The following is a 25,825-nucleotide window of genomic DNA, read 5'->3' as shown; positions in this document are numbered from 1 at the left end:
CGATCTCGCCACATATAAGATTTCCAGCATTAGCAGGAAAATCTCTGCCCTCAGGGACGGTATTAAAGGCGAGGCATGGAGACGACAAGGGAGAGAGGAAGAGACAGATGACTGCCGAGAGAAGAGGAGCTTCCTTCTCGAAAGCACTCATTGGTTTTTGGAAAAGATAGTAGCTGCGGTCGCTTCTGGCAGTCGCTAATGAGATGTGACAAGCTATAATTGATGAGCTTTAGAGAGGAGTGGAGAGGGAGGGAGGGGACAGACCGGAATGAGCTAAAGACAGGAGTTGAGGAGCTGTGCTCACCCGCAGGAACCATTGTACTCAAACTTTCCTTGGTTCAGCTGCATGGCCAGATCTGAGAGAAGAGTGAGAATGACAAGTGATTAGTAACTGCAATATATACACGCCCGTGTTTAAACATCAAAACAATCCAAATAAATTAATGACTAAAAAAAGAAAACAGAAAAACCCCATCATTGAAAGACGGTGTGAATTTTTTCTGAATCTGAGTGAATGGGTTTGTAATATTTTCCCTGACTCCCCCTTAGCTCCAAGTCCCCAGACCCCTGCCTAAAGCCTCACATATGCCCCACTCACAGCAGGCCATATGGTCTAATGTCTAATGCCTCTGGACATAGGACAGCAGCTGTTTCACTCCCTGTTAAGGTGTTTATATGGCAGCAACAGTTTGATAGTGTGTGTGAGTGTTTGTAAGAGGTCAGAGATAAACAGAGGTACGAATTCAGCTGCATTTATTTAGCAATTTTGCACACACGAAAAGATATTGATCCTATATAAATGAGCTGACACCAAATCCAAACTTCAATTCAGAAACTTGTTTTTTTTCCTGCATGAATATATTTGCAGCTGCGAGATGGTCGTTTCGTAGCTTCACAGTCAACCCTTCCCCACATGCAGAAGATGCTCTGAGCATGATCAGAGGGTTACTTGAAATTAGATTTGAGTGTGTATTTTGTAATATGAAGTTACATATACTATGAGTGGTGTTGTATGGGTGAGTGTGAGGTTAGAGGTCCCATGTTGCATGCTGTGGTACCTGGGGTCTGGAAGTTGAGCGAGACCATCTGGCAGCCTGCGTTCCAGAAGATCTGAGGCATGTAATTACTGGAGTCCACCCGGCCCCCTTTGGGGTAGATACGGCTCATCTGACGCTTGTTGTAGCTGTGCTGAAGCTCAGGAAAATTTGAAAAAAAAAAAAAAGGGAGGGAGAACATGTGTGTTTCAACACATGTGTGTGCGTGTGTGCATTAAACAGACTGTACAACTATTTTTAGTGTGAACAGCTTGGGTCAAGCAGTCCCACTGGAGGGGAGAGAGAGGCTGTGTGTCAGCCCGAGCTACACAGGCTGAAAGCACACCGGGCTCTAGAGGCCTCAAGTTCTTTTCCGACAGCAGAGTGGAAACAAGTATGGCTAAAAAACATCAGTTCTGAGCCGACGTTCAGCTCTCATTTAGGTGACCTCAATCTATAAAGTTCAAACTCAGATTTCATTGGAAATTTATGTCTCTTCATGCATCTCAGTAAAGTGTCTGAGCTGTTTCCCTTAAAGTCTCATAGAGTTTAAACTTAAAACCTAAACTTGGTGAAATCTGATCTTATGCTGATTAAAGTTTACATACATCCTGTAACGATAACTTAAATGTATTATTTATCTACATTTTTCCTACCTTAGCGTCCTTTTTTTTTTTTTAATAGCTGTTCTATTTTCTAGAAAAATCCAATGCAACTGGCTGATCTGACAAATGCTCAAAGGATACTTCACAAACTCAATGGCATTAGTCTTCAGATAGCCCAGGCCAACTGACTCGTTAAAAGATGACATGTTATGGTGGATATTCCTTTCTGAAAAACAAAAGAAAAGAAAAGCTGATTAACATTTATTTTGACAGGCAGTAATTGATTGATTGTTCTATGAGGCTCTTACATGAGAAATGACAGCTAAAAGTTGAAGCTCTCACCTTCAGCTACATCAAAACTCTGGAACTTGACCGGCTGTGCATAGTTGACCATGGCTGACAGATACGGGTGGATGTTAGTGGTGGCTCCCACATAGGTGTACTGAGCTATCAGAGCCTCTTCTAAGTCTTCTGCCACATCTACAGTCTGAACAGCACAAGCACACATACACATGGTTCAATAACCTAGTCTTATTCATCAGCCCAGAGACAGCAGTCAGCTTTTAGTGGGGTAAAAAGGGGACGGGATGGGCACTTGCCTTCTTGTTGTTGTCTTGGTCAGATGCTTCAGAGATGTCTGTGGCGTCGGTTGCTTCAGATATCTCTGTCACCTCATCTTCAGGTACCTAAGAACACATCCATACAAAACACCCATTAATGGGATGTTCGTGTTAGTGGTAGATTTGACTGAATTTGGGCCATAGTAGTCCAATGTCCTATATTTAGCAAATGGTACAGGGGGAAAAAAACTGTTACAGTTAGCCGTTTTAATCTCACCTGCCGGGGATGTATAACAAACCAGAGTGCTTCTCTGCAATGTCCACAGATTCGTTTTAGTGTTTCAGTAGCAAGTCGACACTCAAACCTACCTTCTTAATACTGTTGCTTTGCTCGTCATCTTTCCTTGAGCTGACAGCATTACTCTGAGAAACACTGTTGGATTCTTTCTCGCTGGTTGCTTCAGAAACACTGCTGGGGGCCTCTGAATTCAAATCCTTATCCTCTGCCTCTTTTTCTCCTGCGCTCACATATACAGAACACAAATCAATAGCAAAGCTGATTTTTTTTCCTCCAACATTAATATTTTACTTATTCCTTGGTGCATTTACTTTAGCGAGTGTTTGCACTTGATGTTCTACTTTGCATTTTTCAGCATAAACCTATCGCTTACTGCTCGTACAAGAGAGGCTGTCACGCACATTACTACGATTTATTATTTCACATAGAAACACAGGCTGTCAGACATCTGACCGTTCTCTGTGTCGTCTTCATTCTCCTCTCCCATAATGATAGCAGGGGTGTTTGTCTCTCCTGCCTCCATGTGTTTCTTGAAGGCCTCGAGCTGCTCTGTATTGCACACATACACATGTTAAAGACAGACAAATCTCATAAAATCACATAGATGTGCTGTCTACATACTCTGTTCGACTTCAGGTTTCAAGCGTTTGTTTTTGATGAGGATTTTCCGCTTGAGCTCACTTGGAGAGGGTAAAGGACGCCCAGGTTCAATCTGCCAAAGAGAAAAGAACTTTTACACTTAAGTAAATATGAGTATAACCCAATCAGAGCAAATTCTAAGAAATACTTTGTATCAGAAAGAGAGGATTTACCGCATAGTTCTCCAGAGGCTGTTTGAGGAGCAGGTCACCAAAGATCTCCTCGCAGTACTTGGCCATCTTGTACTGCTGAGGTTTACTAAGTAACACAATCGCAAAAATACATAATGTCTATGTATTGATTATTTGTGAAAAATGTATGCAAATAAAAGCAATCCTTACGCATTCGATGTTTACTGATTATAAATGTACCTGCAGTGATTTTCAAATGACAAAATAACAGGAAAGTCTGATGTGACAAATGCTGTCTCCTTAATGGCTTGGATAACATCCTGTGGCAGGAGAAGAAGAACATTAGGTGTGAGGAGGATGAATCATAACAAGCCATCAAATGTTATATCAAACTCTGAACACAAGGGGGCAGACTTACATTATGAAATAGCATTAAAGCAGTAACTGAAAGACTGAACAAAGTTGGGTTTTTTGTGTTCACCTTGAACAGGATATCTGTGCACATGGCCTTGCCATGAGTAATGATGGGTTCCTGGTCCTCTCCTTTCCCATCCCAGCAGTCCAGCTCCACACATCTAATGCAAAGCACACAGAAATGTCTCTGTCCACAAGCTGCACGTGCAACTGAGCTTTAGCATAGCCAGATAAACCTAACAGTGGATGATACATGTGTGTCTGTCAACCCATCCGAGTACACCATATTAACATAAATACCTGCATCCAGCCAGCAGGACCTGCCGGTACATCTCTACTGAGGACTTCCCGCCAAACTGTCGGCCTGTCAAGTACGTGTTGTGGGAGGAGCTGATGAAGTAATGGGCCAGCGGCTGGTCCATATCTTGGTACAGTTCCAGCCGGTCCAGGAACACTGGAGCATTTTCATCTGACATTAGGTACCGGCAGAAGCCATCACTGGACATGTGACCTGAACAGAACAAGGACGGACACGAAGGGCGTAACTTAGTGGTAGAATATTATTTATTGTTAAACTTTGTGAATATTTCTTTAAGGTGAAAGCAGTATAAAACTCTCTAATTTTTTTATTTATTTTTGAAAAATGTAACATGTATTTGTAGAAGAAGTGTTGTAAAGTAAACAGAACAAATGGCTTTTATAATTCACTCTCTATCACTAAGTATTTTATTAGTATATACATTTTTATCATTACTAACTCTGAATTCAGCACAAGACGTGCAAATGTCAGGCCTGTGTGTTTATATCAAAACAACTTGATGTTTAACTACTGTAGATTCTTTTGGGAATCTAAATGGGTATTTAAAAAGCAGCAGAGCTATGTGTACAACCATTTCATCATGATGATAACAGGGGAAAAATAAACTCCGGCGCTTGACAATAAATATTTAGTCCTGGAGAAAATGTGCCAACAATCTGGTTTTCCGTTCAAGGTAACACCTGCAGATGGCAGCAAAGCCTAAAACATCTCCCTCCCTCTGGTTTGCCCACACGGTTCTTTACCTTTCTTCTTCAGATCTTCGTCTCTCTCGTATTTCTCGATGATCTGCATGGCTCTCTTGGGGTCGTAGAATGGAAACAGAATCTCATTTAACCTTGGGTCGCGCTGGTTCTGTGAAGCGAAACACAAACGCAGTCATCCCTCTATTCATCGTCTCCAGTAATTTCCCAGCACAAATCTAATTTAGGACAAACGCATCTTGCGCTACACGCAGGATAGGAGCAAACTTATTACAATATGTTTACACTCTCAATTTGTTATGCCTGATCAAAGGTACTGAACTCAGGACTATGTGATTGGCTTTCATCACTTACTATTTAAGAAATATTATCTATATATCATTAGTATACACACAGGCACATAACATTTAGACAGCAAGTACTAAAAGCACTGATCAAGGTGATTATTATACGGCAGTATAAACAAAAACCTGTGAGCCACACTAACAGGTGCAGAGATTAAATGTTGCTTAAAAGCAAAGAATCACATGTGTTTGAGGGAATCAAGGTGGCATTCACAAAAACAACAGCAAACATTCAAACATCATGAACATGTCGCTGCCCACTCACAGAGCCAGGTGGGGAATTTAATCTGATTGGCGAGCCCAGAGCATGAAGCAGCGCAAACACGTGACTGCACAGCAGCAGGACTAGGCAGGTATTCAGCAACGCAGAGCAGCACAGCCACAGAACACATATACGCACAGCAGGGAACGAGACGAACCGAGCAGGAAGCAACAGGATGGAAACCTCGACCCTCCCGTTGCTACGGCAACACCAATCAGACACGGGGGGGGAGAAGGAGGCAAGCCACGGTAGGGAGAACATGGGGAATGGGATGACGGTGGGCATGCAGAATAAGGGAGGTGGTTGAAGATGCCCTTGCAGGCCCACTCAAAGTTAAATGTTGTGTCCATCCAATTTGATTAAGGTGGAGTAATGTGCAGTCGGGCCTGGGAGCAGGGCGACTTCTACCCCAGAGCAGGATGAGAGTAAGAGCAGCAGGAGTTGCAGGGAAGGGCACACGCAAGCTAAATACAGAGAGAAGTTAATGAATGATAAAGAGCTTACTTCATTCAGAAAGCTGACTAACTGGTCTACAGTTAAATAATCAGTTTTGTTCCCATTGCTGCAGAGAGATTAATTAGAAAAACAAAACAAAATGTTATGCTCCTTAAAATCGAAACCCTCACAGTCATTCACACAGTCAGTCAGTCAAAATTAGAAAAGCCAGTCTTTACAGTTACATTACGCTTTTAGTAGTATCTTGTTAATCATCACTCTTCTTTGACTGTTGTCATTAGGTTGAACATAATTAATGTTGAACGGTGGAAGCAGGTTAGGCTGTCCAGACATAGTTAGTGCGGCAGGCACAGAAACATTTGTCCTGATTATTTCCAACATGATGCAGCAGCTCTCACTTGGGGAATATTTAAACAGATGATATCATTGTTCTGCTCAGGCACAAGGTAACGCAGGTACAATACGTTGCTGGGTAAGGGTAATGCTGTTAAATGTGTATTCGGAGGATATTTTATTATTTTTAAGGTACAAAACAATTAAAAAGAGCAGACGAGATGAAACACTTACATTTTCTTGAAGAGCTCCTCTATATCTGTGCGAGGGCAGATCTTCTGTGTGAGCGCGTAAAAAATGTCAAAGGTAAAATCTGCTGGTTCAATCTCGTCGTTCTGTAAAAGGTAAGTGAGAGAGTCATTTCCTCACAGTTTTCTTTCAGCGTAACAAACTCGGACACATCTGACTTCCAGTATTGTCTGACCTTTCCACTAGGAAGGCCCAGATCCTTCAGAGCCTGAAAGATCCCCTTCTCCGTTTTGCCTGATGCAAATGTCCGAGTGATGCTTTAAGAAGAGGAGGAGGATAAGGTGAAGATGAGTGAATGACATTGTATTAAAAAAACAAAAAACAACAACCCAAAAACATACTTTAAACTCACTCTTACCCTCTTACAGGAATCTTCCCATTCACGTTGGTAAGGAAACACATTCTCATCCAACTAAACAAAAACAGGAAGTGGGATTAAGGCGTCTTACTGAAGAAGGCGCAGCCAAGTTATTACAACTGTGCTGCGAATTGCACTCACTGTTTCTTGAGGCATGTCATTGGACAGACGTTGTTGGCCTTAACGTTGTGAATCACCGACCTCAAACCCTCGATCCACTTCTGCAAACAAACAAGCACAAGTATTCAGGACACACGCGCACACGTATACACACTCCTACCACTTAAAACCACTGAACAAATTACATAGCATTCAAAAGAGCACCCAGTTTGCATTGTGTTAAGAGGTGAATGTCTTTGGGGAAATAAACAAGCAAATGAATTGCTCTTTAATCAACAGTCTTGTGATAGGGGCCTTGACAGGACCATCATTAACACAGACACAAAAAACACACACACAGCGATAAACAGCGACCTGTTGCAAGGCTACAAGGAGTGATGGTAAACAAACAGCTAGAGAAGGCCTGTGACTGCCCATGAATATGCTGCCTCATGCATCCATGTAAAGGCCACTGATAATCCGAACACTTCTGAGCCTCCTCTCTGAATGTCTGTCCCTCTTTGTGCTAAACCCTCCTCCACTTCCACAACAAATTTCTACTGGTGTCATTATAAAAACATTAAATGCGATGGCTTGTGCAGCAGGGGCAGTCTGTTTGGGCCCGTGGTGTTCACGAAGCAGCGCGCTGATGTAAATATCTCTGTCATCTATTGAGGCCTGCTCTTTACTGTAGGGCCACCTGCATGCTGGGAGGGGTGCTGATGGTGTCGCGGTGCGTTTGTGTCTATGTGTGCGCGAGAGAGATAAAGAGGGACCGTGTTTTTGACTGTGGGGGACGTGCTCATGTATTTTAACCTGTGAGTGTACGTGTTTGTGTTTGTGCTCCCTGCTGTGGGCTGCTGCATGAATATCATTGGCAGCCCCGTGGCACAAACAGCAGTTATAACACCCACCAGCATGAAGGGAAAAAACAAAAAACAAAAAAAAACACCCTCTCATGGGAAATGAATAAACACCAATCCGGTGGTGCCAAATAACAGATCTGTGCTCAAAAAACTAAAAACCCCAGCTTGTTCTAAAGCTACTGGTGATTTTAAATTTTTCTACAAACTGACATCTGTAAAAACATTATGTACACCGTGCTCCAAAATTATTATGCAAATAGGATTTTAGTGTCATAAACACTCAATTTTGTGTTCAGTTAAACTCATGGATAGTGTTGTGTCTCAGGGCTCTTTGGATCACTGATATCAATCAGACATAATTAGTTTGTCAGGTGAGCCCAATTAAAGGAAGTCTACTTAAGAAGGATGTTCCACTTTATTAAGCATGCCACAGCTTTAAAGCAATAATGGAAAGAAAAACAATCTCTGCTGCAGAGTGTCAAATAATGCAATGCCTTGGATAAGGTATGAAAACTTAAGCATGATCATCGTACTGTGAAGAGATTTGTGGCTGATTCAGAGCACAGACGCGTTTGCACAGATAAAGGCATAATGAGGAAGGTTTCTGCCAGACAAGTTCATCGGATTAAGAGAGCAGCTGTTAAAATGCTATTACAAAGCTGCAAACAGATATTTGAAACTGTAGGTGCCTCTGGAGTCCCATGAACCTCAAGGTGCAGGATCCTCCAGAGGCTTGCAGTTGTGCATAAACCTACCATTCGGCCACCCCTAACCAATACTGACAAGCAGAAACGGTTGCAGTGGGCCAAGAAATACATGAAGGTTAATTTTCAAACAGTCTTGTTTACTAATTTGCCATGTAACCCTGGATGGTCCCGATGGATGATGTAGTGGATGGTTGGTGGATGGCCACCATGTCTCAACAAGCCTGCGACATCAGCAAGGAAGTGACAGAACCATGTTTTGGGCCAGAATCATGGGGAGAGAGCTCATTGGCCTCTTTAGGGTCCCTGAAGGTGTGAAAATGACCTCAGCAAAGTATGTAGAGTTGCCATTTACCATTTCTTTCATGGTACCCAAAGAAGAACAGTGCCCTTCGTAGCAAAATTATCCTCATGCATGACAATGCACCATCTCATGCTGCAAACAACACCTCTGTGGCATTGGCTGCTATTGGCATAAAAGGAGAGAAACTCATGGTGTGGTTTCCATCCTCCCTCCTGTGGTTTCTGACCTCAACCCTATTGAGAACCTTTGCAGCATCCTCAAGCAAAAGATCTATGAGGGTGGGAGGCAGTTCACATCAAAACAGCAGCTGTGGGAGGCGATTCTGACATCTTACAAAGAAATCCAACCAGAAATTCTCCTGGTTCAATGGATGCAAGAATTGTGAAGGCTATGTCAAGGAAGGGGTCCTATGCTAACATGCGACTCGGCCTGTTAAGACATTTTGATCGAAATAGCTTTTAGTTTCAGTAAATGTCCTTTTAATGCTGCAAATTCAACAAATGACCATTTGCAGTTCTTTACAAACAATAAAATGTTTTGAAACTCTTGTGCATAATAATTCGAACAGAGCATTTTGTATTATTTTATTTTTTGCAAAAACGGTTATCTTTGGAAGGTTTGTTCAATTAAAATTGATGACTTGAAAATTATACTGACTGTCATTTGCATCGAGTATGTAGGAAAGTCAGCGACAAATATCAAAAAAGTTTAGTCAAGGTTAGCGTGGTGCTTTGATTTTCAGTCATTCTTGTTGTTTTGTGGCACCTCTTAATTTTTCTCAGCAAACTATTGTGAATGACAAACTATTATTTGCAATTGTGTTTAAAAGAAAATAAAGTATAAGTCATATGTTTTAAGCTAATCTGGCAGACATCTGTCAGGCTGAGAAAACTTACTTTAGAGGACACGTAGAGTTTCTTTTAATCCCAAATCTTCATCTTTACCAAAATGATTGAGCACAATTATGATCATGTTCATTATATTGCATGCTGTCAACATAGCCTATGAAAATACCAAAGCTAGCATAGAAATGACAAAGAAGTATTGTCTGAGTGTTGAACAGGAACTAATAGAACTTCTTTCCTTCAACAGAAACGAGTATTGAGACTAACCAGATATTCCTACTTGGAGTCTTTTTATAGGACTCAGTCAAGGGGGGAAAAAGAAGAAAAAAAACACCTTTTTTGAAGTATAATAAACACTGACTTTAATTTCTCTTACTGTGATGTTTTTGTATTATGCCAAAAGTAGCAGGTTATTTTTGGGGCTCATCCAAGTGGCTCATTCTTCAAATATAGAACAATGAAGAAGTGCAAGACAACAAGAGAAAAGCAGCAGCGAAAGCAGCAGGAGGAATACAGAACAGAGATGCTGTGAATCATTCCAGATGCATCTATTTATTCAATGAATCAAGGCCTTGTGTAGGAGCTGGCATATTAACCCTGGCTTTCCTTTCTGAATTGAGAATCTGTTGGCTGGGTGGTCTTTTAATCTTTACATCTACATTGTTATGGAAATGTTGAAATTACTCAGACAGGTGCTAAGCAGAGTTTACCTCGAGGGCAGAAAAATGAAGTAGTGGTTAAGCTCTTACAAGCAGCCTCACTGTGCTCTCTACTTTGGAGCTCTAATATGTACAGTATTAGTAGGCAGATTGAGCGAACAGGGAAGGCTGCAGGATAGCAGGTATCTGACACTATCACGGGATAATGCCTGGACGGGACTAAGCACCAACCTCCAAGGTTTAAAAATCCACACATGCAAGTACCAAAAACTGTATTTCCATAAGTGGCCACACGAGGCAGACGCCCAACGTGACTCTTTCCCTTTAGACTCCCAACAAAAATGTCAAATTTCACCACCTGACAGACATAAAAAACTATAACTTTGGTCTATAGTTACCCATCCATAACAGCTCTGTGTAGGTCATTTTTGTTTTAGGTCTCTTTCACATTAAAGCTTAAAGCTAAGCACCTGACTGATAAGATTGAGAGGTGGACACCAATCCAACTAACTGCTTGGTAGGAGTCACGTCACTCACGTGTGTTTGTGGCCTGGGTGACTTGTGGAACATCATTTAATGCTGTGTGATTAATTGTAACAAGAGCCATCTAAAGAAGTTCCTGTTTTGCTAAGTAAAATTTTAGTTTTTTCTAGTTTGTTTTGTGGGTGTGTGTATCACTTGGCACTAATTAGAAGGTATCAGTATTTAGCACGATGCACACATACAATCTATGCATGCATTTTGCTAACCATTGTCCAATGATTGGTTGACAACTTGTAAAAACAAAACAAAAAAACAAAACAGAAACGCCCCAAATGCTAATATTTAAGGCATCAAAACAGGACTTCACAACCGGGTGGGTGACGTCATGGTGCCTATATCATTTACATCTTTTACATACAGTCTATGGAGTTTGCAGTGATTTTTTGTCCAGACGACATATGCTTTGTGGCCATTGATTAGAACCATCTAAATTCATCAAAACACCTTTTTTTAAACCTGTGATGCACTCAAAAAGTGTCACAAGTTAGATATTAGCCAGAAGCTACATAAGTGCCTTTTGTCACTGAAAGGTATATGGTGAGTGAAGAAAATCATGCTATATTGGCATACACAGCTGTCCATTACATCTGTTATATTGTAATAATATTTCAAACTGCAACACTCCAATTAAATCTCAAGGTCAGCGCTCCATCTTTATCGTTTGTATAAAGCAGCAGAAATGTGGGGAGGGCATGCATTTACCCTGGCTGTCTCTGGGTTCTCTGCCACCATGAACATGAAGTTGAGATTGACCAGGTCTGTGCCACTGCAGATGCAGATGATGCAACCCTCCAAGTCTGTTTCTGTCTTTCCAGTGGCCTCAAATGACGACAGGATCTTAGGGTCCTGAGGACACAGCATCAAAGGCAGAGATTAGTATAGAAATGATGGATAAATAGCTGATCAAAATTACATGCTAAGACGGAGACCTAGACATAAAGCTAAAAAAACAGATAAGATAGAATAATTAAGCAACAGAGCAAGCTCTTTAGATGTTTGAAAGCATTTCTGCTGCTTTAAGTTTAAGTAGGGGAAATATTTCAACATTTATAGACCTTTAGTTCTTTTTCTCAGAACAAAATACATCCCAGAACACCTTAGTCTGATATAACTTTAATGTCTGTTTTATCAGTTTAACAGAAAAATCTCACTATCAAAAACACCACTCCTTCCTCTCTCATCTTCTCAATCAGATTTCCCGTCTGCCACCATTGAAGATAGTAATGCTTATATGTTACGTGATTGAATTAACAGCAACAGGCAACAGGCTATGCCACTTTAAAATCTCAGCCTGCAATCATCCAATCCCATTCATCTCTTCTCTCTCATTGGATTACTTGAAACAGCTCTCCAGGCTTGTGTAACCATGTTAGCCTCTGAGGAGAAGCCCGGTTATCAGTTGTCTGCACTGTACAGAACAGCATACGGCGCATGAGCCGCCATCAGACTGCAGAATCTATATACGTGCCCTCACATACGTACATAAAAAGACAGCCACACAGGACCAAACAAAGGCGCTCCAATCTGTTGTCAGCAGTATGATTTGAGACTCTCCTGTTAGGCTTCTGCATTTCAGTGGCTTCATTGGTTTGCATACAAATTAGAAGGCAGGCATGCCCATGGATATTCCAGTAATAGCTTTCATAATTCATATAGCTGGTATGATGCTAAATACCACAATATAATGTGTCACTGTCAAGGCTACATAGCATGAATCGATATTTAATATACAGAGGAACCATGTGGTTTGGATTTGTGCATATCTGCCTCTGTAACTGCTAAATAGAAAACTGATTGGTTGCCAGCTGTAATAATTCACTGGGCACCATGGCTATTTTAGAGACCATTTCCTATCATGGGATAAGGAAAAGTCATTCTGACGGAGACAGAACATCTTATACTGTTGATCTTTTGATCCTGTAGTGTGAACTCCATAACCCAGCGGTTTTCTGACAGCGCATCACCACAGTGGCTGAAAGAACAATTTTTCACTACTACTCTCTCGGTCAAAAGCACAATCCACAGCTGCGAGAAAGTTCAGTAAGAACCTGTGGAGAAACTCAGAGTTGTATAAATATTGATGAGCTAGTGCCCTGTGTGAATCTGTATTTGAAAGCAAATCTCAGCAGTAAGAACTCAACCGGGAGTCCCAAAACAGTCATTATATTGATAGAAAAAGCCACTGTAGCCTTGGCTAATTTAGGCATGAATAATAGCCTGAAGTGGCAGTGTCTCTAGATTTTACCGGGAGTACCTCTGTGGGACTAAAAGATGGAATGTTTGATGCGGAGGGTGAGAGCGTGAATTTTGTGAAGGCAGAAGTGAAGAAATGGTCTCTCCTGAGTTCTTACCTTTGGGACGGCACCGACGCGAATACTGTTGATGAGAGAACACTCCAGAACCTGACCTTCCTGTAGGAGACCAAAAACGGTGGAAAGAAAGGGAAAAAAGAAGTAGATGAAGAGGGGGAGAATAAAAGTCTAGAAGAAAAACAATTTCTAATGGTCAGCAAAGCACAAGCACCACAACCGCACCTTTGTGCGTTGAGAATAGCTGTTTTAACACCATTTGATTTAATTACCAAGTTTGAGTCTGCAGGAATGAGGATAAACATTAACAGGTTGGACTGTTGCAGAGGTGCTTTTTGCCACCAGGCATGCAGCTGCTTGGGGTCCCAGCACATTGGCGGGCTCCCGAAAACACACAAACTTATACTGCCACAGTTTGTAACATCAGTTGAAGAGGCCTGATCACCTTTGGGGCCCAACCTGACTCCATTCACCCCAGCTGCAGAAGGTGTGCACGAAATGAATGCTGCTAGTCTATTTGTAACTCTGGGGGAGGAAATTAATGTCAAAATCTATTGCAAGATTTGCAAAATGTCAGCAGTAAAATAGAAGTTATGAAAGTTCGGTGCATGCTTGTATATTTTCTGAACTTTCTGAGAAATACACAAACAGTGTGCCACCGAACTATTTCTAAAACCACTAAATGGGAAAACAAATCATCCTGATCAGAGTTATTTTTCCAAGTAGAGGGATTCAGATGCACCTCATAGAGGTTTTTAGACAGTGGCAAAGAAAAATCAGGAATGTTATAATCCAGTGGCTGGAAAATGAGACCATGCGAGTACTAAAAACTGCAGTTTTTAGTACTCGCACAGCCAGCTGTAGGTCCTATATGCTGGGCTTCATTTTAGCTAGTTTAAAATCATCCAACAAGAGCTACTGAACATATCTGCAACAAATTAATCCAACTATCAGATAAACATCTGATAAACATTGTCTATTGCCCAATGCTAATCAGTATTAGCCTAAATGCTAGTACTTAAATCTTTTCTCTATATTTTAAGCTTGTTATAATATACATATATTTAACGTGCTTCATTTATAGAGTTTTTATTTACTTGCATATACCTTTTTCAGAGTCAAATGGTCAGAACTACAGAAAAAAATCAAAACAACTAACTCTTTCCTTGCATGCCTTTTTAAATCCTTTACCTACTCCATGTGGATCCTGTCTTATACATTTCTATTTAGAGGATCCTCTCGAAAATCCTAGAATACACACAGGTCATGATGTGGAAGTCGTACCTTTCCCTCACTCTTCCAGGTGATGAAAAAGCCGTACTCGTCCACTTCCATGTGGCAGTTGGGCTCAAAGATGTATGGGTCCTGCAGCAAGGAAAAATGATTATTTCTAAGCAATGAGGCCATATTAATCAAAGGTTTTATTTGACACAGCAAGACATTAAACAGTCAACCTGTTTAACAAACACAGGAATTATACAATCAGAGAACCAGATGTAGCGCTTATTCATTTTACAAGATATACCTGCCTGCCTACGAACACACACTCAAACATACTTTCACAAAGAATGCACAAATACGCTCAGTATGTACACACAGGTTGCCCGTAGGGGAGATGAAGCCTGTTGTCTAAGGCAAACACGCGGTGAGATTAATGTGACCACCTTTAGCTGTTAAATGCAAACATCAACGCAGTTGGAACACATTTCCAGGTTATAGAGACGAACAGGAGGTAAAAGTGTATTAGCCTAGCTACTGTGATGCTACTGCACACATCGTTCAACAGTGTTGGTGGAGGAAATCGACTAACCTTAGCCACCTTGTCCTACCCAAACAATCTTACCATCAATTCAGTCAGCCGGAAGATGTGTGTGTGTGTGCCGACAAATATGTGTATTTTTGCCCCACTCCACTCAAACAACACATCTGAGAAAGCTAAAAACATAAGAGAGAAATAAACTAGAATGGGAGAAGGCTGCTGGGTCACTCTAATATTAGCAGTAGGGAACAGTGTAACACACTCATGTACACACTCATACACACGTGATTTATTATTTCAGGATGTTGCTACTATGAGATACGCAGCTGCAAATAGGACTGTGCTGGCTTGTTACTTGGCTCTTACCCTGACATCTAAAACCCTCAAAAAAAAACCCTCAGAAGAATAATCTTATTTCCATTTAGGAAACAGTGAGACTGCTGTAAATGCAGATAAAAGCTTGACTCTTTCATCTGAATGAAGACTGACAGAGTGTTCGGTGTTAGATATACAGCCACCTCGATGAAGGAGATGGTTTCAGATAAACCTCAACTGTTGAGGACATACAACAGTATCACATTCCACTGCTTTTAGCTTTACTGTAATAAATCTAAAATTGTGTGTGTGTGTGTGTGTGTGTGTGTGTGTGTGTGTGTGTGTGTGTGTTGCCTATTGATCGTGCCTCTTATTTTGAACACAGATCCTTAGATCATTTTGAGGTCTTTACCCTTGGTCTAAATTTCCAAATCAATATTAGAAAGTGATAATTAATCTGCCCGGTGTAGGCTTAAGAGCTGTATCTATAAATATTATATATGATGCTATTAACAAGTGCAGTCAAAAACAAAGTACACCTTCTGTAAATTTGTCAGTATCAGTATATAAAATCATCTTCTCTATGACTATCGCTCTCTCACATTGTTGTGGAGGAATTATATCTTACTATTTATACTTGTTTAGGTCATTGAGGTTTGTGGGAATAAAATCCCACCACAGTATTTAACCCAGGTGGAGGTCTGGACTCTGACTGGGTCACTGCAACAATTTGATTCTTTTCTTTTTTTTTTCCAGTCATTCTGTTGAATCTTTGAATTGCTGCTGTGTTTGTGATCACAGTCCTGTTCCATGACCCAGTTTAAGCAGAGCTTTATCTGTCACACAGGTGCCCTCACATTTGATTTTAGAATACTTTGCAGTCAGTGACTCGACCATGAACTCATCCGTCTACTAAAGCGCTCAGGTCCTGTGGCTGCAAAACAAGCAGTAATGGAAGGAATCCAGCATTTAGTTTTATTTATTTATTTAGTTATCATTAAATAAATAATGACAGTTTAGTTTTTGTATTTTGTTAGATTATTATTATGCCTCGATACGTAAAACCTTAGAAGTTAAAGAGGGTGTACTTTCTTTGAGCCATGACTGTAAATGCTTATGTGTGTTTTCTGTCTCGTTCGTCTCAGTCTACCTTCATCAGCCGTCAATATGAGGCTGCATAGTTTCCATGGACACCAAACATCAATCAGATCTTAAATGATTGATTTCCACTCAGTGAGATAATGAACGAAACACACACACACACGGGAAGCTCTTTGGCTATTTGCATAATGGATTACATAGGATATCTTTCACCTTTTACCTCAATGCCTCTGGACTCTTAAAGAGGACAAACTCATATGAAATATCTCATTAAAGGATACAAACTAATTATTGAAAATCCATAGTACACTACAGCGTGTAGAGCTAAAGAGAAAAACAAAGAGTGAGATGCAAACTTGGAAACATCTCCATCTATTCGAGGACATGAATAAGATGGCAAAGAAAGCATTCTGGGGACCTTAAGTTGTTTTAGAAAGCCATCTTATGTAACGATATGAGCTGAGAGGCTCTGTATAACGATAGCTGTCCCCTATGAAGCTTTGAATTGCACTCGTACAAACACACATACAGGCACACTGACCCACGTGCACATTACCTGCCACTACCATCTGTCACTCAGTGGGGCTTCAGTCACTAGAGACTGTTCTTGTGGCAAAAAAATAAAATCCATGCTGTTTAGCATATGCTTTTTGCACACTGAGATGCTTGCGCCCCGCATCCTTTGTAATTTCCAGGCAGCAGTGCTTTGCTCACACAAACACAAACACATGCCCACACTGACACAAAGTATGACTGACAGTGTTTTATAAATGAGACGCATTGCTGCTTCGTGTTTACGATAACAGCGAGGAACATGAGCTGACAACCAAAATAACTATTGATTTATGAATGAAGGACTGTAGCGCTGTGTTTTTTCTCCTGAGACGCATCAGATTGAGTTGATATTGTTTAGAATATAATCATTAATGAGAAAAATTCACAGCACTAAGAGGGGAGTGGTATGTCCCAAGTGTCATTATTCATTTTAACCGACTGATAGAGCTTGACCTTATTACCATTCAGGCCAGACCTAACCTTGTCCTGTCTAAGCTTGGCTCAAATTCACAGCAGCAACACACTGAGGACTCTGTTCAGAAGCATGCTGGCCCAGTTTCACCGCTCACTGTGACATGGCTTTGGATTTGATGATGCCTTTCCGTACACTCGCAAGCTTTTTTCTCTGCCTAAGAGGGATCCTCCTCCCCCAGCTGATGCCCACATAAACGGAGAGGACTGAGGGGATTTCCTGATGTGTGCAGGGGTACATGTAGGTCCGTGTGTGTGTGCGTGACTGTGACACACTTTGCCTTTGCTCGTCCAATGTCCTAGCTAGGTGTCCTGATTAAGTTTGTCTGAGGAAATGTGGGCAAAAAAAAAAAAAAAAAAAAAAAAAAGACAGGAAGATATACATGGTGGTCACATACATACAAGTGCATACAAAGATATATGGAAGCAATGAATTTGCTTGTGGCTGTAACTGAGCATTTATTGGTTATAATTCAACTTTAAAATAGTTTTTTTTTTAAGAAAGCTTTTAAATGATCTATTTATATTTCCTAGCTCACATTTTTTCTGTTTTTTTATTTGTGGTGGTGTTTTGCATCCTCCTTGTGCAGCTCCAAACTGGGTCCTGAGCCAGTACAGGGAGAATAACCTAGCAGGAATGCTTCTTAAGTCACATATACAATCAATCGAAAAATATTAAACAACAATAACAGATGGCCGATATGATCAGCCAATTTTTAGCTATTTGTCGCTCTGTTGATATCAGTATGTATAATGGCCAAAAAATTAAATGACAAAATTAAAGAAGAAATAGAAGAAACACCCTTCAACTATGTTTTGTGTGTTGATGTTGCACAGTTCGTCCATGAGGGGGCACTCTGCAACTGTTGGCAACACATGTTGCAATGATCCAAGCAGTTGGCCACAGTGTTAAAGAGTAAACAAATAACTGCACATAAACAGATTTCCCAAACATTTGTTAAGTTTTGTTTGTCTGAAAGAAAATAAATTAGCTGATATATCGCCATATTGGGTTTTGAAATCACCACATGCCTGTATCAGTATTGGCCTTTAAAAGCCTATAATCGGTCGGGCTCTATTTCACACACGTGGCTCGTGTAAATCCTCTTTTGCTGCAGCAGAGCCTCCACAGGACATTTCCTGTAGCTCATTAAAAGAGTTGCACAACTCCTCTTTACAACACTGTTTGAGCTTATTTATTTTTTTGGGACATCTTAATTGAAAATCTGTCTTTATGTTTTGCTACAGCATCTTTAGGCACTGGAATTGAGAACCGGTAATCAAAAGCTTCTAAGCTTATCATTTTCTTTTATCAGCACTCGTAGGTTTTTCTTACAGTGGGTTAGGGCATATAATAAAGCAATGATGTCATGTCGCAGTGGAGCTTCTGCACGCCTGAGTGACTGTATATGAAAGCAGCACTGTTCTCAGAGTCAGACAGATAAACAGTTATGCAGGCACACCCATTTTGACGCCTTTCCCCACTTTGTGCATTTCTAAAATTGGTCCTTACACAAACCAATTTTCTTTGGAATTATGGCTATTCTAAAACTTTTTTAGCATGTGCATAATTTTTTATAGTGTGCTACTTAAGACCCTCAGTGGGCGTGTTGCGGACAAGCAGTCGCCATGCCGAAGCATCTTAATGAGCCTGATCAATGTGGCCTGTCTACAGCTAGAACTGTGACTACACCAGTGATGATATAAACTGAGGCCTCTGTTCTGTGTGTATGTGTGTGCGCTTGTATTACTCATGGTGTGGGAATATAAATGTCTTTCCATTGTTGCACTGTGGACCCGTCTTGGATATTTTTGAGAAGAAAAAACAAACAAAACAAAGGCAGCATAATATAAATCATTACATTTAGAGACTAAAACTTCATTTAAAGCTTTGTTTTCATACATTTATGAAAACAAAGACTCTGCTCCGTGCGTGGATGTGTGCATTTGTCCAACTAATGACTGAGCCGGGCACAGTCATTAAGGTCCAGGATGATAACAGGGCAGAGCAAATAATCTATGGTGGTATCAGCAGGGAACACTTACAAACAGATAGCTTAGCATTGGCTAAACTTTCATCACTTCACTGAGAATACTAAAAGCCTCTTATTTTTAATCAATTACTCAATCCAGGAAAGTGTCATATTTACCTCATCAAACCTGTCGAAAGAGGCGCCTTCCTGCATGAACTCAGGCAGGTGCTTCTCCCAGTTGAATTCGTAGGACTTTGTCATGGCTGCTCACAAGTCTGAGAAACAAACAAAAGAGGAGAAGACACACAAGGAAAGAGACAGACACAGACACAGAGTATGTTAGAAAAGGATGCTCGCTCTCCAGGGGCTCATCCAAAAATATCCTCTTGAGAGAGTGAGAACAACTTACATATATAACAACCAACCAATGAACAAGCTCCAAAGACAGAATTTAGGAAAAATATTGATTTGTCATTTAGGATTTTTCAGAGATTTAAAGCACCCTCTCTGCTTTGGAGCTGCAATTAGCAGTGAAGCAGAGTAATGGCCTGTATTTGTATAGCGCTTAACTAGTCCCTAAGGACCCCAAAGCGCTTTACACATTCAGTCATCCACACATCCACACACACATTCACACACACTGGTGATGGCAAGCTACATGTAGCCACAACCACCCTGGGGCGCACTGACAGAGGCGAGGCTGCCGAACACTGGCGCCACCGGGCCCTCTGACCACCACCAGTAGGCAACGGGTGAACTGTCCAAGCCGGGGCTCGAACCGGCAACCTTCCAATTACAAGGCGAACTCCCAACTCTTGAGCCACGATCGCCCGTAAAGAGTAAAATAAAGAGTAAACAGAACAAGCAAAGGGAATATGGGCAAATGACATCAGAGGACAACCGCTGCGTGGGACCAAGCAGGAACCTCCAGGGCTGAAAAATGAAGCCCATGGCAAAGTGCCTAAAGCTGCAGTACCTTAACTGTCCACTTGAGACAATCTCAAAGAGTGAGTTAAAAAAACAACAACAGCTGTACAGAAAATGAGTTTGTCTGTTTTTTTAATTCACCCATTTGCGGTTGTTTTTTGGGGGGGTTGTAGCTGCTTTGACCGTCGAGGTTGCCAACACAGGCGTCTTTAGCTAAGCTTCACGCCAGCTAACTGGAATCAACTGTGTAGTGTTGGTACCTATTTAGAACATTTTTAATAGACCTACCTGATAAAATGGAGTTTTTAAATTGTAATAACAGCCCATCCAAGCTATGTGATTCAGATAATATGCATTTTTTTTTATGTGTTAAATAAGCACATATGTAAATCTGCACAATAATGTACATAGAGCCTACTGGGTCACCTTGCTAACCAAGCTTGCTATTATTTGCTAATAACAAAGAACTCATCCTCACATCCAACTATCATCGCGTCTGGATTCCAAAAACAACCATAATGTTATAAATTAATCCTATAAATGAGAATATGGGTGGGCCTGAGCAACACAAATTGAGCATATCACAGAGATAAAAAGTATGCAAGAAAGGAATTTCCTCCTCCTGCTTTTATCTAGGACCCTGAAACAAAAACGGATGGGCACTGCACTCCTCTCCAAATACTAGAGAGTCAGGCTTCATTCATGTGACACACCTGCACGTGTATCATCACGTAAGACATCCAGCTCAGGGAGGGGAGGAGGTAATTGTAATATTGCTGATGACACCACCCAAATATAGGCTCCACCTACGTCAAGCTCAAATGTGTCAAGCAAAAGTGAGAGGGAGAAGTGCACTTGAGAACGTGACACACTATGTATAGCCTAAGAGCTCAGCCGCTATTAAATCATTATGGGAATACTCTGCGGAGATTTGATTTTCATCCACCAATCTTTTAGCCTGCTGCGCTACAGAATATTTTCTACTATACAGAAAATTAAACGCATATACACAAAGTGGAAACTGGATGCTGATGGATGAGATGAGAAATAGGGGAACTGAGGAAGGATAATGGGGGAAAAAATATGGACAGAGAGTCAGCGTGAAAGATGTGAAGGCACAGGGAAAAGTGAAAGGCAGAAATAAAATAATAAAATCAGTGCACTAAAAGTAAGAGCCTGATATACACCCACTGAGAGGCAGAAAGATGTGATCTGAGAGATGAGGAGAGAGTGGCATGAGAAGCATAGAGATGAAACAGAACAGTGGTGGGCAGAGAGACACAGAACAGTGACACAGCTGTGAGTGACAGAGGCTGGGGGATCAGAGTGGTGAGTACAGCAGAGGGGGGGTGTCTGCTTTTGATGTGGGGAACGCAGATCAGACACATCATCAGCAGGGGTTACAGAAGACTACCGGCTGGGCGGGCTACAGTCCACCCCTGCCATGACAAGTGCAGATGATGCAAGGCTTCTGGGATGTTTGAATGCTGTCATTTTGAAAGTACAATGATTCAGAAAAAAGAGACAATCTCACTGCTGCTGGCAGGTTCAGCAAAAGACACCATAGCTGAACAGAGACAGTGGATAACACCAGAAACTTTGAAAAACAAGCTACTGCACTTTCATTTATTAAGCCAATTTGGTCTGCTGTGCTGTATATCACACAGCTAAAGGAGGTATAGTATCCAGGTCAATACATCTACTTATTTACAAAAAAAAGGAGCCAACCATGAAACCAAGTCCTCCACCATCTGTGTTGGCCAAAAGTAGAGTTTACTACAGAAGTTTACTCATCACACAAGGGAAGCACGGAAATGTTATACACTGTAAAACAGATTCAAAATCATTCATATAGGACATTTCACATCTCTAATTTGGACTAATTGGACTGTGCTTTCCTGTCTGACGATAGCCTAGATCTCGCTACACTCAACAGTATGCATTAGATAACATTTTCCTCAGCGGGATGAAATCTGTCCAATAGCAGTGCAGCAGTTGAGGTCCTATAAGGCCACGCCAGTGCGCACGCTGGGCCTCTGAGCTTCTAGAAGTGTGAGTGCGCACGTGAGGAGCTATGGGAAGCTAGCGGAAGTCGGTGAGGTCCGAGCCCCCTATCCAACCCCTGACAGAGAGATAATTACGATAGATAGGAGCCCCGTGAGGAACACTGTTCCCAGCCTCCTCTTCTAAAATGGCAGCTAGGGTAACACCCAGCGGTCCCACACCTCATAAACTAAAATTAGGCTACAGCTACATCAGTCAGCCAGTGGTGGAAGGGTTGACTGGGGACATGCTCCAACGGACACGAGTGAACAACAGACAGAGAGCAGCATGTGTCATGGCTGTAACAATAATCACAAAACCAATAATAACAACGACGGGTATTAACTGAGGACTAAAACTTTAACAACAACTTAGCTGAACTGCAGGAAACTGAAAGAGGAAACATAATAAGATGTGTTCTGTTTGATCTTTCAACACATCATCATCTGATGTTTTTGCTGATACTGTTGTGAGGATTCACTGTCAGTCTTACTGCATTCATGTCAGACAAAAAGTATTTCTGTTTCCAGATTTTTATTTTCTTATTTCATGTCATCGTTTTCTTTTCTAGCTGCCAGCTGAGGAAAAGAATGGTTTCCTTGTGTCATTATCAAGGTTGTCAGATTTAGAGGATATACTGTATCTACCTGTGTTGTGCGTGCCTTATATGGCTTTATATCTTGCGGGGCCTGTGGAACTGAGGGACGGCAATATTTGGTTTACCAGATGCTGAGCCCTCCTGCTGTTGCCATGACATTAAAGAGCAAGTGGAAGGTGCTCGTCTATTTAAGGAATGGTACGTGCAGATTAAATGAAAGCAGTCTTTTGCTTATCAGACATCTTTTCAGGTATCAGCTATCAGGGAAAAAAAATATATCCCACCACAGATGTTGCTTAAGAGTTATGTAGATTGCCGCGCAGTTCTGAGAAAAGATTTCATTAAAACTAAGTAGAAACAGCTGGGCAAGTGTGTGTGTGCCCGTCAAGGTCAAGAACACAGTTAAGCGCTTCAAGTTGTAGTTATCACATTTTTTAAAAAGCAGATTTGAAAACCAGGTGCTTGGGAAACCCTCCCCCCCAGAAAGGCAGTGTTTGTCAGAAATATTACTGTAACAGGTGCAAAACATCAGCTTCTCAGCTTCACATGACTGGAAACCACCATCTGTTCTATAAGAACAAGGGAGGCTTAAGTAATTAAAAAGTAATCAATAACGAAAACAGCCTTAATTCAATTAATTTCTCATTTTCTGCACACATAGCGTGCACACCCACTATTTAGACGACCTGATGATACAGACCTGTTTTAAGTATGTGAGATGAAAGTGAGTGAGAATGGTTGTCTGGTTCTCTGCAAAACACTGGTCATTTATCCAGGGTGTACCTTGTCGTTTACCCTATGATAGCTAGAATAAGCTCCAGACCAACCATGACCCTGAATTGGACGAGTGGATGGATGCTTGACACTTTCAAATTGAGAGCCAAACTGTTAATACAGGGGAAAAGTCTGTTGAAAGGGAATTTTCACAGTAAGAGCTGTGCATCACTTAAACCACAAGATCCAATGTGCACACTTGAATTATAATATGTTCAGTTGCCTAAGATTTTTGGAAGTTAGGAGTGTCAGGAGAATGAAATTTGTTTAAATCTAAAGTAGTTAAGCTCTGTGTACATAACGAGAATGCAAACACTGTAACATATATTTCAATTTCTGCTTCCATTCCACACCCACGCTGTTCGCTTGGTGTCCTTGTGAAAGTCAAACACTGTAACACTGACGTCTGGCATGATAGTGGAATATGGTTTGTATTTTTCCAACGCTTGGCCTATGTACAAATCTGCATTCGTAAATACAGTTCTATTATGGACTCGCTGTGGCATCCTGGTCTCTAATCTATACAGTAAATATCACAGAGTGATATCATGTCCCCTTATGTATTCATCCAGCATATTTATCTTGTCTTGCGGCTTTGAGACTGAAAATGATGGCATGCGTGCTTTTTTGCACAGTCTTGGAAGCATTTTGGATCTGCCAGTACACCCTAGTGTTACTTTGATTGGGAAAAAATAAACGCATACAGGAAGCCTACATAGAGAAGGCCACAAAAATCTAATGTAAATTCCATCATTAGAGGGTGAATGTGAGGGTCCGTGCAGACATCTGCAAGATTTGTTATCACCATGCAGACACCACACTGCAAGAACAGCTACTCCTCAATGGTGTCTGCAGCCATCGTGTGTGCATCTCACGCCGCCTCTCCTTTAACAATACCATCAATTTTCCTCTTTCACTATCAGGGTCATCACTGCCCTTGAGGCTGAACCCATCTTAGGACACACATATCTAACCACTCACCTGGACTGACTCACTGGAAAACAAATCCCCTGAGAGTGAGAACAATTTTCTTCCTGCACATTTCGTTCAAATCCCAGTATTACCAAAAGCCAGAGTGAACCTTCATCAGTTTAATAGGACTGACAATCACTTCCAAAGACTATAACACAAAAAGCATCCTTGTAACAGCACAATCTGCTTCACATTCTCAGGACAATATAATCAACTTGCTAATTCTTGGTAATGTTTTTTTAAGTACAGTAAAGCATACAGTATTGATTGCAATACTGCAATGATAATATGTAATCCAATAATATAATGAAAACGCATTACAGTCACTCAAACATTCACAACTCTGACACTTTTCCATCTATTTATTCTCTCTGTTAGCTCTGAGTCAACACAAACAGGGTTTTTTTTTAGCTCGTCACACAGAGCACAATGCAAACACAGGAAGGGGCAGCAGTCAAATGTCACATGTTCTGATGATGCTTTTGTAGTCTTTGGAATATGAAGTCTTCACCAAATTATATATGTGTGTACAACATGCTGCAAACAAGTTAAAGTATTCTGTTGCTGAGGATGAAGAATACTGACAGCAATTCCTGTGCCTCATGTTCAAGGCTACCTCTACATGTTTCAATACAGCCGACGAGTTTGAGGTGTGCACAAACACTGAGGTCTGGCAATTATTTTACAGCAGCCGGGTGTTTGGAGCACATCATTTAGTAACAGTACCCACAGAGCCACTGTTCAGATTCAATTCCCAATAAGAAATGCATGCCTTTCCTTTCACTGCGTGAAAATCCCATTTCATTTTACCTTGAAGCATTTGCACCACATTTGCAGGATAACACACAAATGAATGCAGAAAAATACAAAAATATCATATCGCTGCTATACTTGTACTAGAACAAGAAAATGGAGTGTACGCATATTAAATACATATAAAGAGTAAAAATTCTATAAAAATAGAATAAAAGAGCAAGAAAAATGACTCTCAGCTAAATTGGCTTGATCATAACAAACAAACAAAAACAAAACAAACATCTGTGTTATGGTGGCCAATCACCAACCAGAGCATAGAGAAAAAGAAGAGCATTATTCAAACACTGGGAACAAACTGCAACAGGCTGCTGCTATGAGGCATCTGTGTTAGAGATGAAGTCTGTAACGTTCACTCAATATCACAGCCAGGCAATATTCTGGTGGTGGTAGGTTTGTTTAATCGCATTACCATGAGGACCATCAGATTGATTCGCGCTCATGTTTGCTCAGAGTTTTCTGCACGCATCAGGCATGATGTGCTCACGCCGT

At 41.1% G+C, this 25,825-nt stretch overlaps 1 protein-coding gene across 8 annotated transcripts in view; it reads right to left on the bottom strand.

Annotated features, from left to right (window-relative positions):
* LOC120724672 (1-phosphatidylinositol 4,5-bisphosphate phosphodiesterase beta-4-like) overlaps positions 1–25,825 on the bottom strand; it is a 68,710-nt gene that overhangs the window by 10,630 nt on the left and 32,255 nt on the right. For all 8 annotated transcript variants that reach the window (XM_040016972.1, XM_040016970.1, XM_040016978.1 and 5 more), the window contains 22 exons: positions 19,384–19,481; positions 14,317–14,397; positions 13,075–13,134; positions 11,426–11,569; positions 6,845–6,924; positions 6,704–6,757; positions 6,521–6,602; positions 6,331–6,431; positions 5,812–5,869; positions 4,744–4,852; positions 3,982–4,192; positions 3,749–3,842; positions 3,508–3,587; positions 3,310–3,394; positions 3,119–3,209; positions 2,951–3,046; positions 2,569–2,717; positions 2,239–2,325; positions 1,982–2,126; positions 1,781–1,865; positions 1,059–1,183; positions 305–356 (listed from right to left, as the gene is read on the bottom strand). In XM_040016972.1, the coding sequence (XP_039872906.1) occupies positions 305–356; positions 1,059–1,183; positions 1,781–1,865; positions 1,982–2,126; positions 2,239–2,325; positions 2,569–2,717; positions 2,951–3,046; positions 3,119–3,209; positions 3,310–3,394; positions 3,508–3,587; positions 3,749–3,842; positions 3,982–4,192; positions 4,744–4,852; positions 5,812–5,869; positions 6,331–6,431; positions 6,521–6,602; positions 6,704–6,757; positions 6,845–6,924; positions 11,426–11,569; positions 13,075–13,134; positions 14,317–14,397; positions 19,384–19,467 (2,153 nt within the window). In that variant the 5' untranslated portion in view covers positions 19,468–19,481. The remainder of the gene's footprint in view (positions 1–304; positions 357–1,058; positions 1,184–1,780; positions 1,866–1,981; positions 2,127–2,238; positions 2,326–2,568; positions 2,718–2,950; positions 3,047–3,118; positions 3,210–3,309; positions 3,395–3,507; positions 3,588–3,748; positions 3,843–3,981; positions 4,193–4,743; positions 4,853–5,811; positions 5,870–6,330; positions 6,432–6,520; positions 6,603–6,703; positions 6,758–6,844; positions 6,925–11,425; positions 11,570–13,074; positions 13,135–14,316; positions 14,398–19,383; positions 19,482–25,825) is intronic.

This window comes from Simochromis diagramma, unplaced genomic scaffold, assembly GCF_900408965.1.
Source record: "Simochromis diagramma unplaced genomic scaffold, fSimDia1.1 OVJJ01000802.1, whole genome shotgun sequence".
NCBI classification, from domain to species: domain Eukaryota; kingdom Metazoa; phylum Chordata; class Actinopteri; order Cichliformes; family Cichlidae; genus Simochromis; species Simochromis diagramma.
This window is presented reverse-complemented; position numbering and strand designations above follow the sequence as displayed.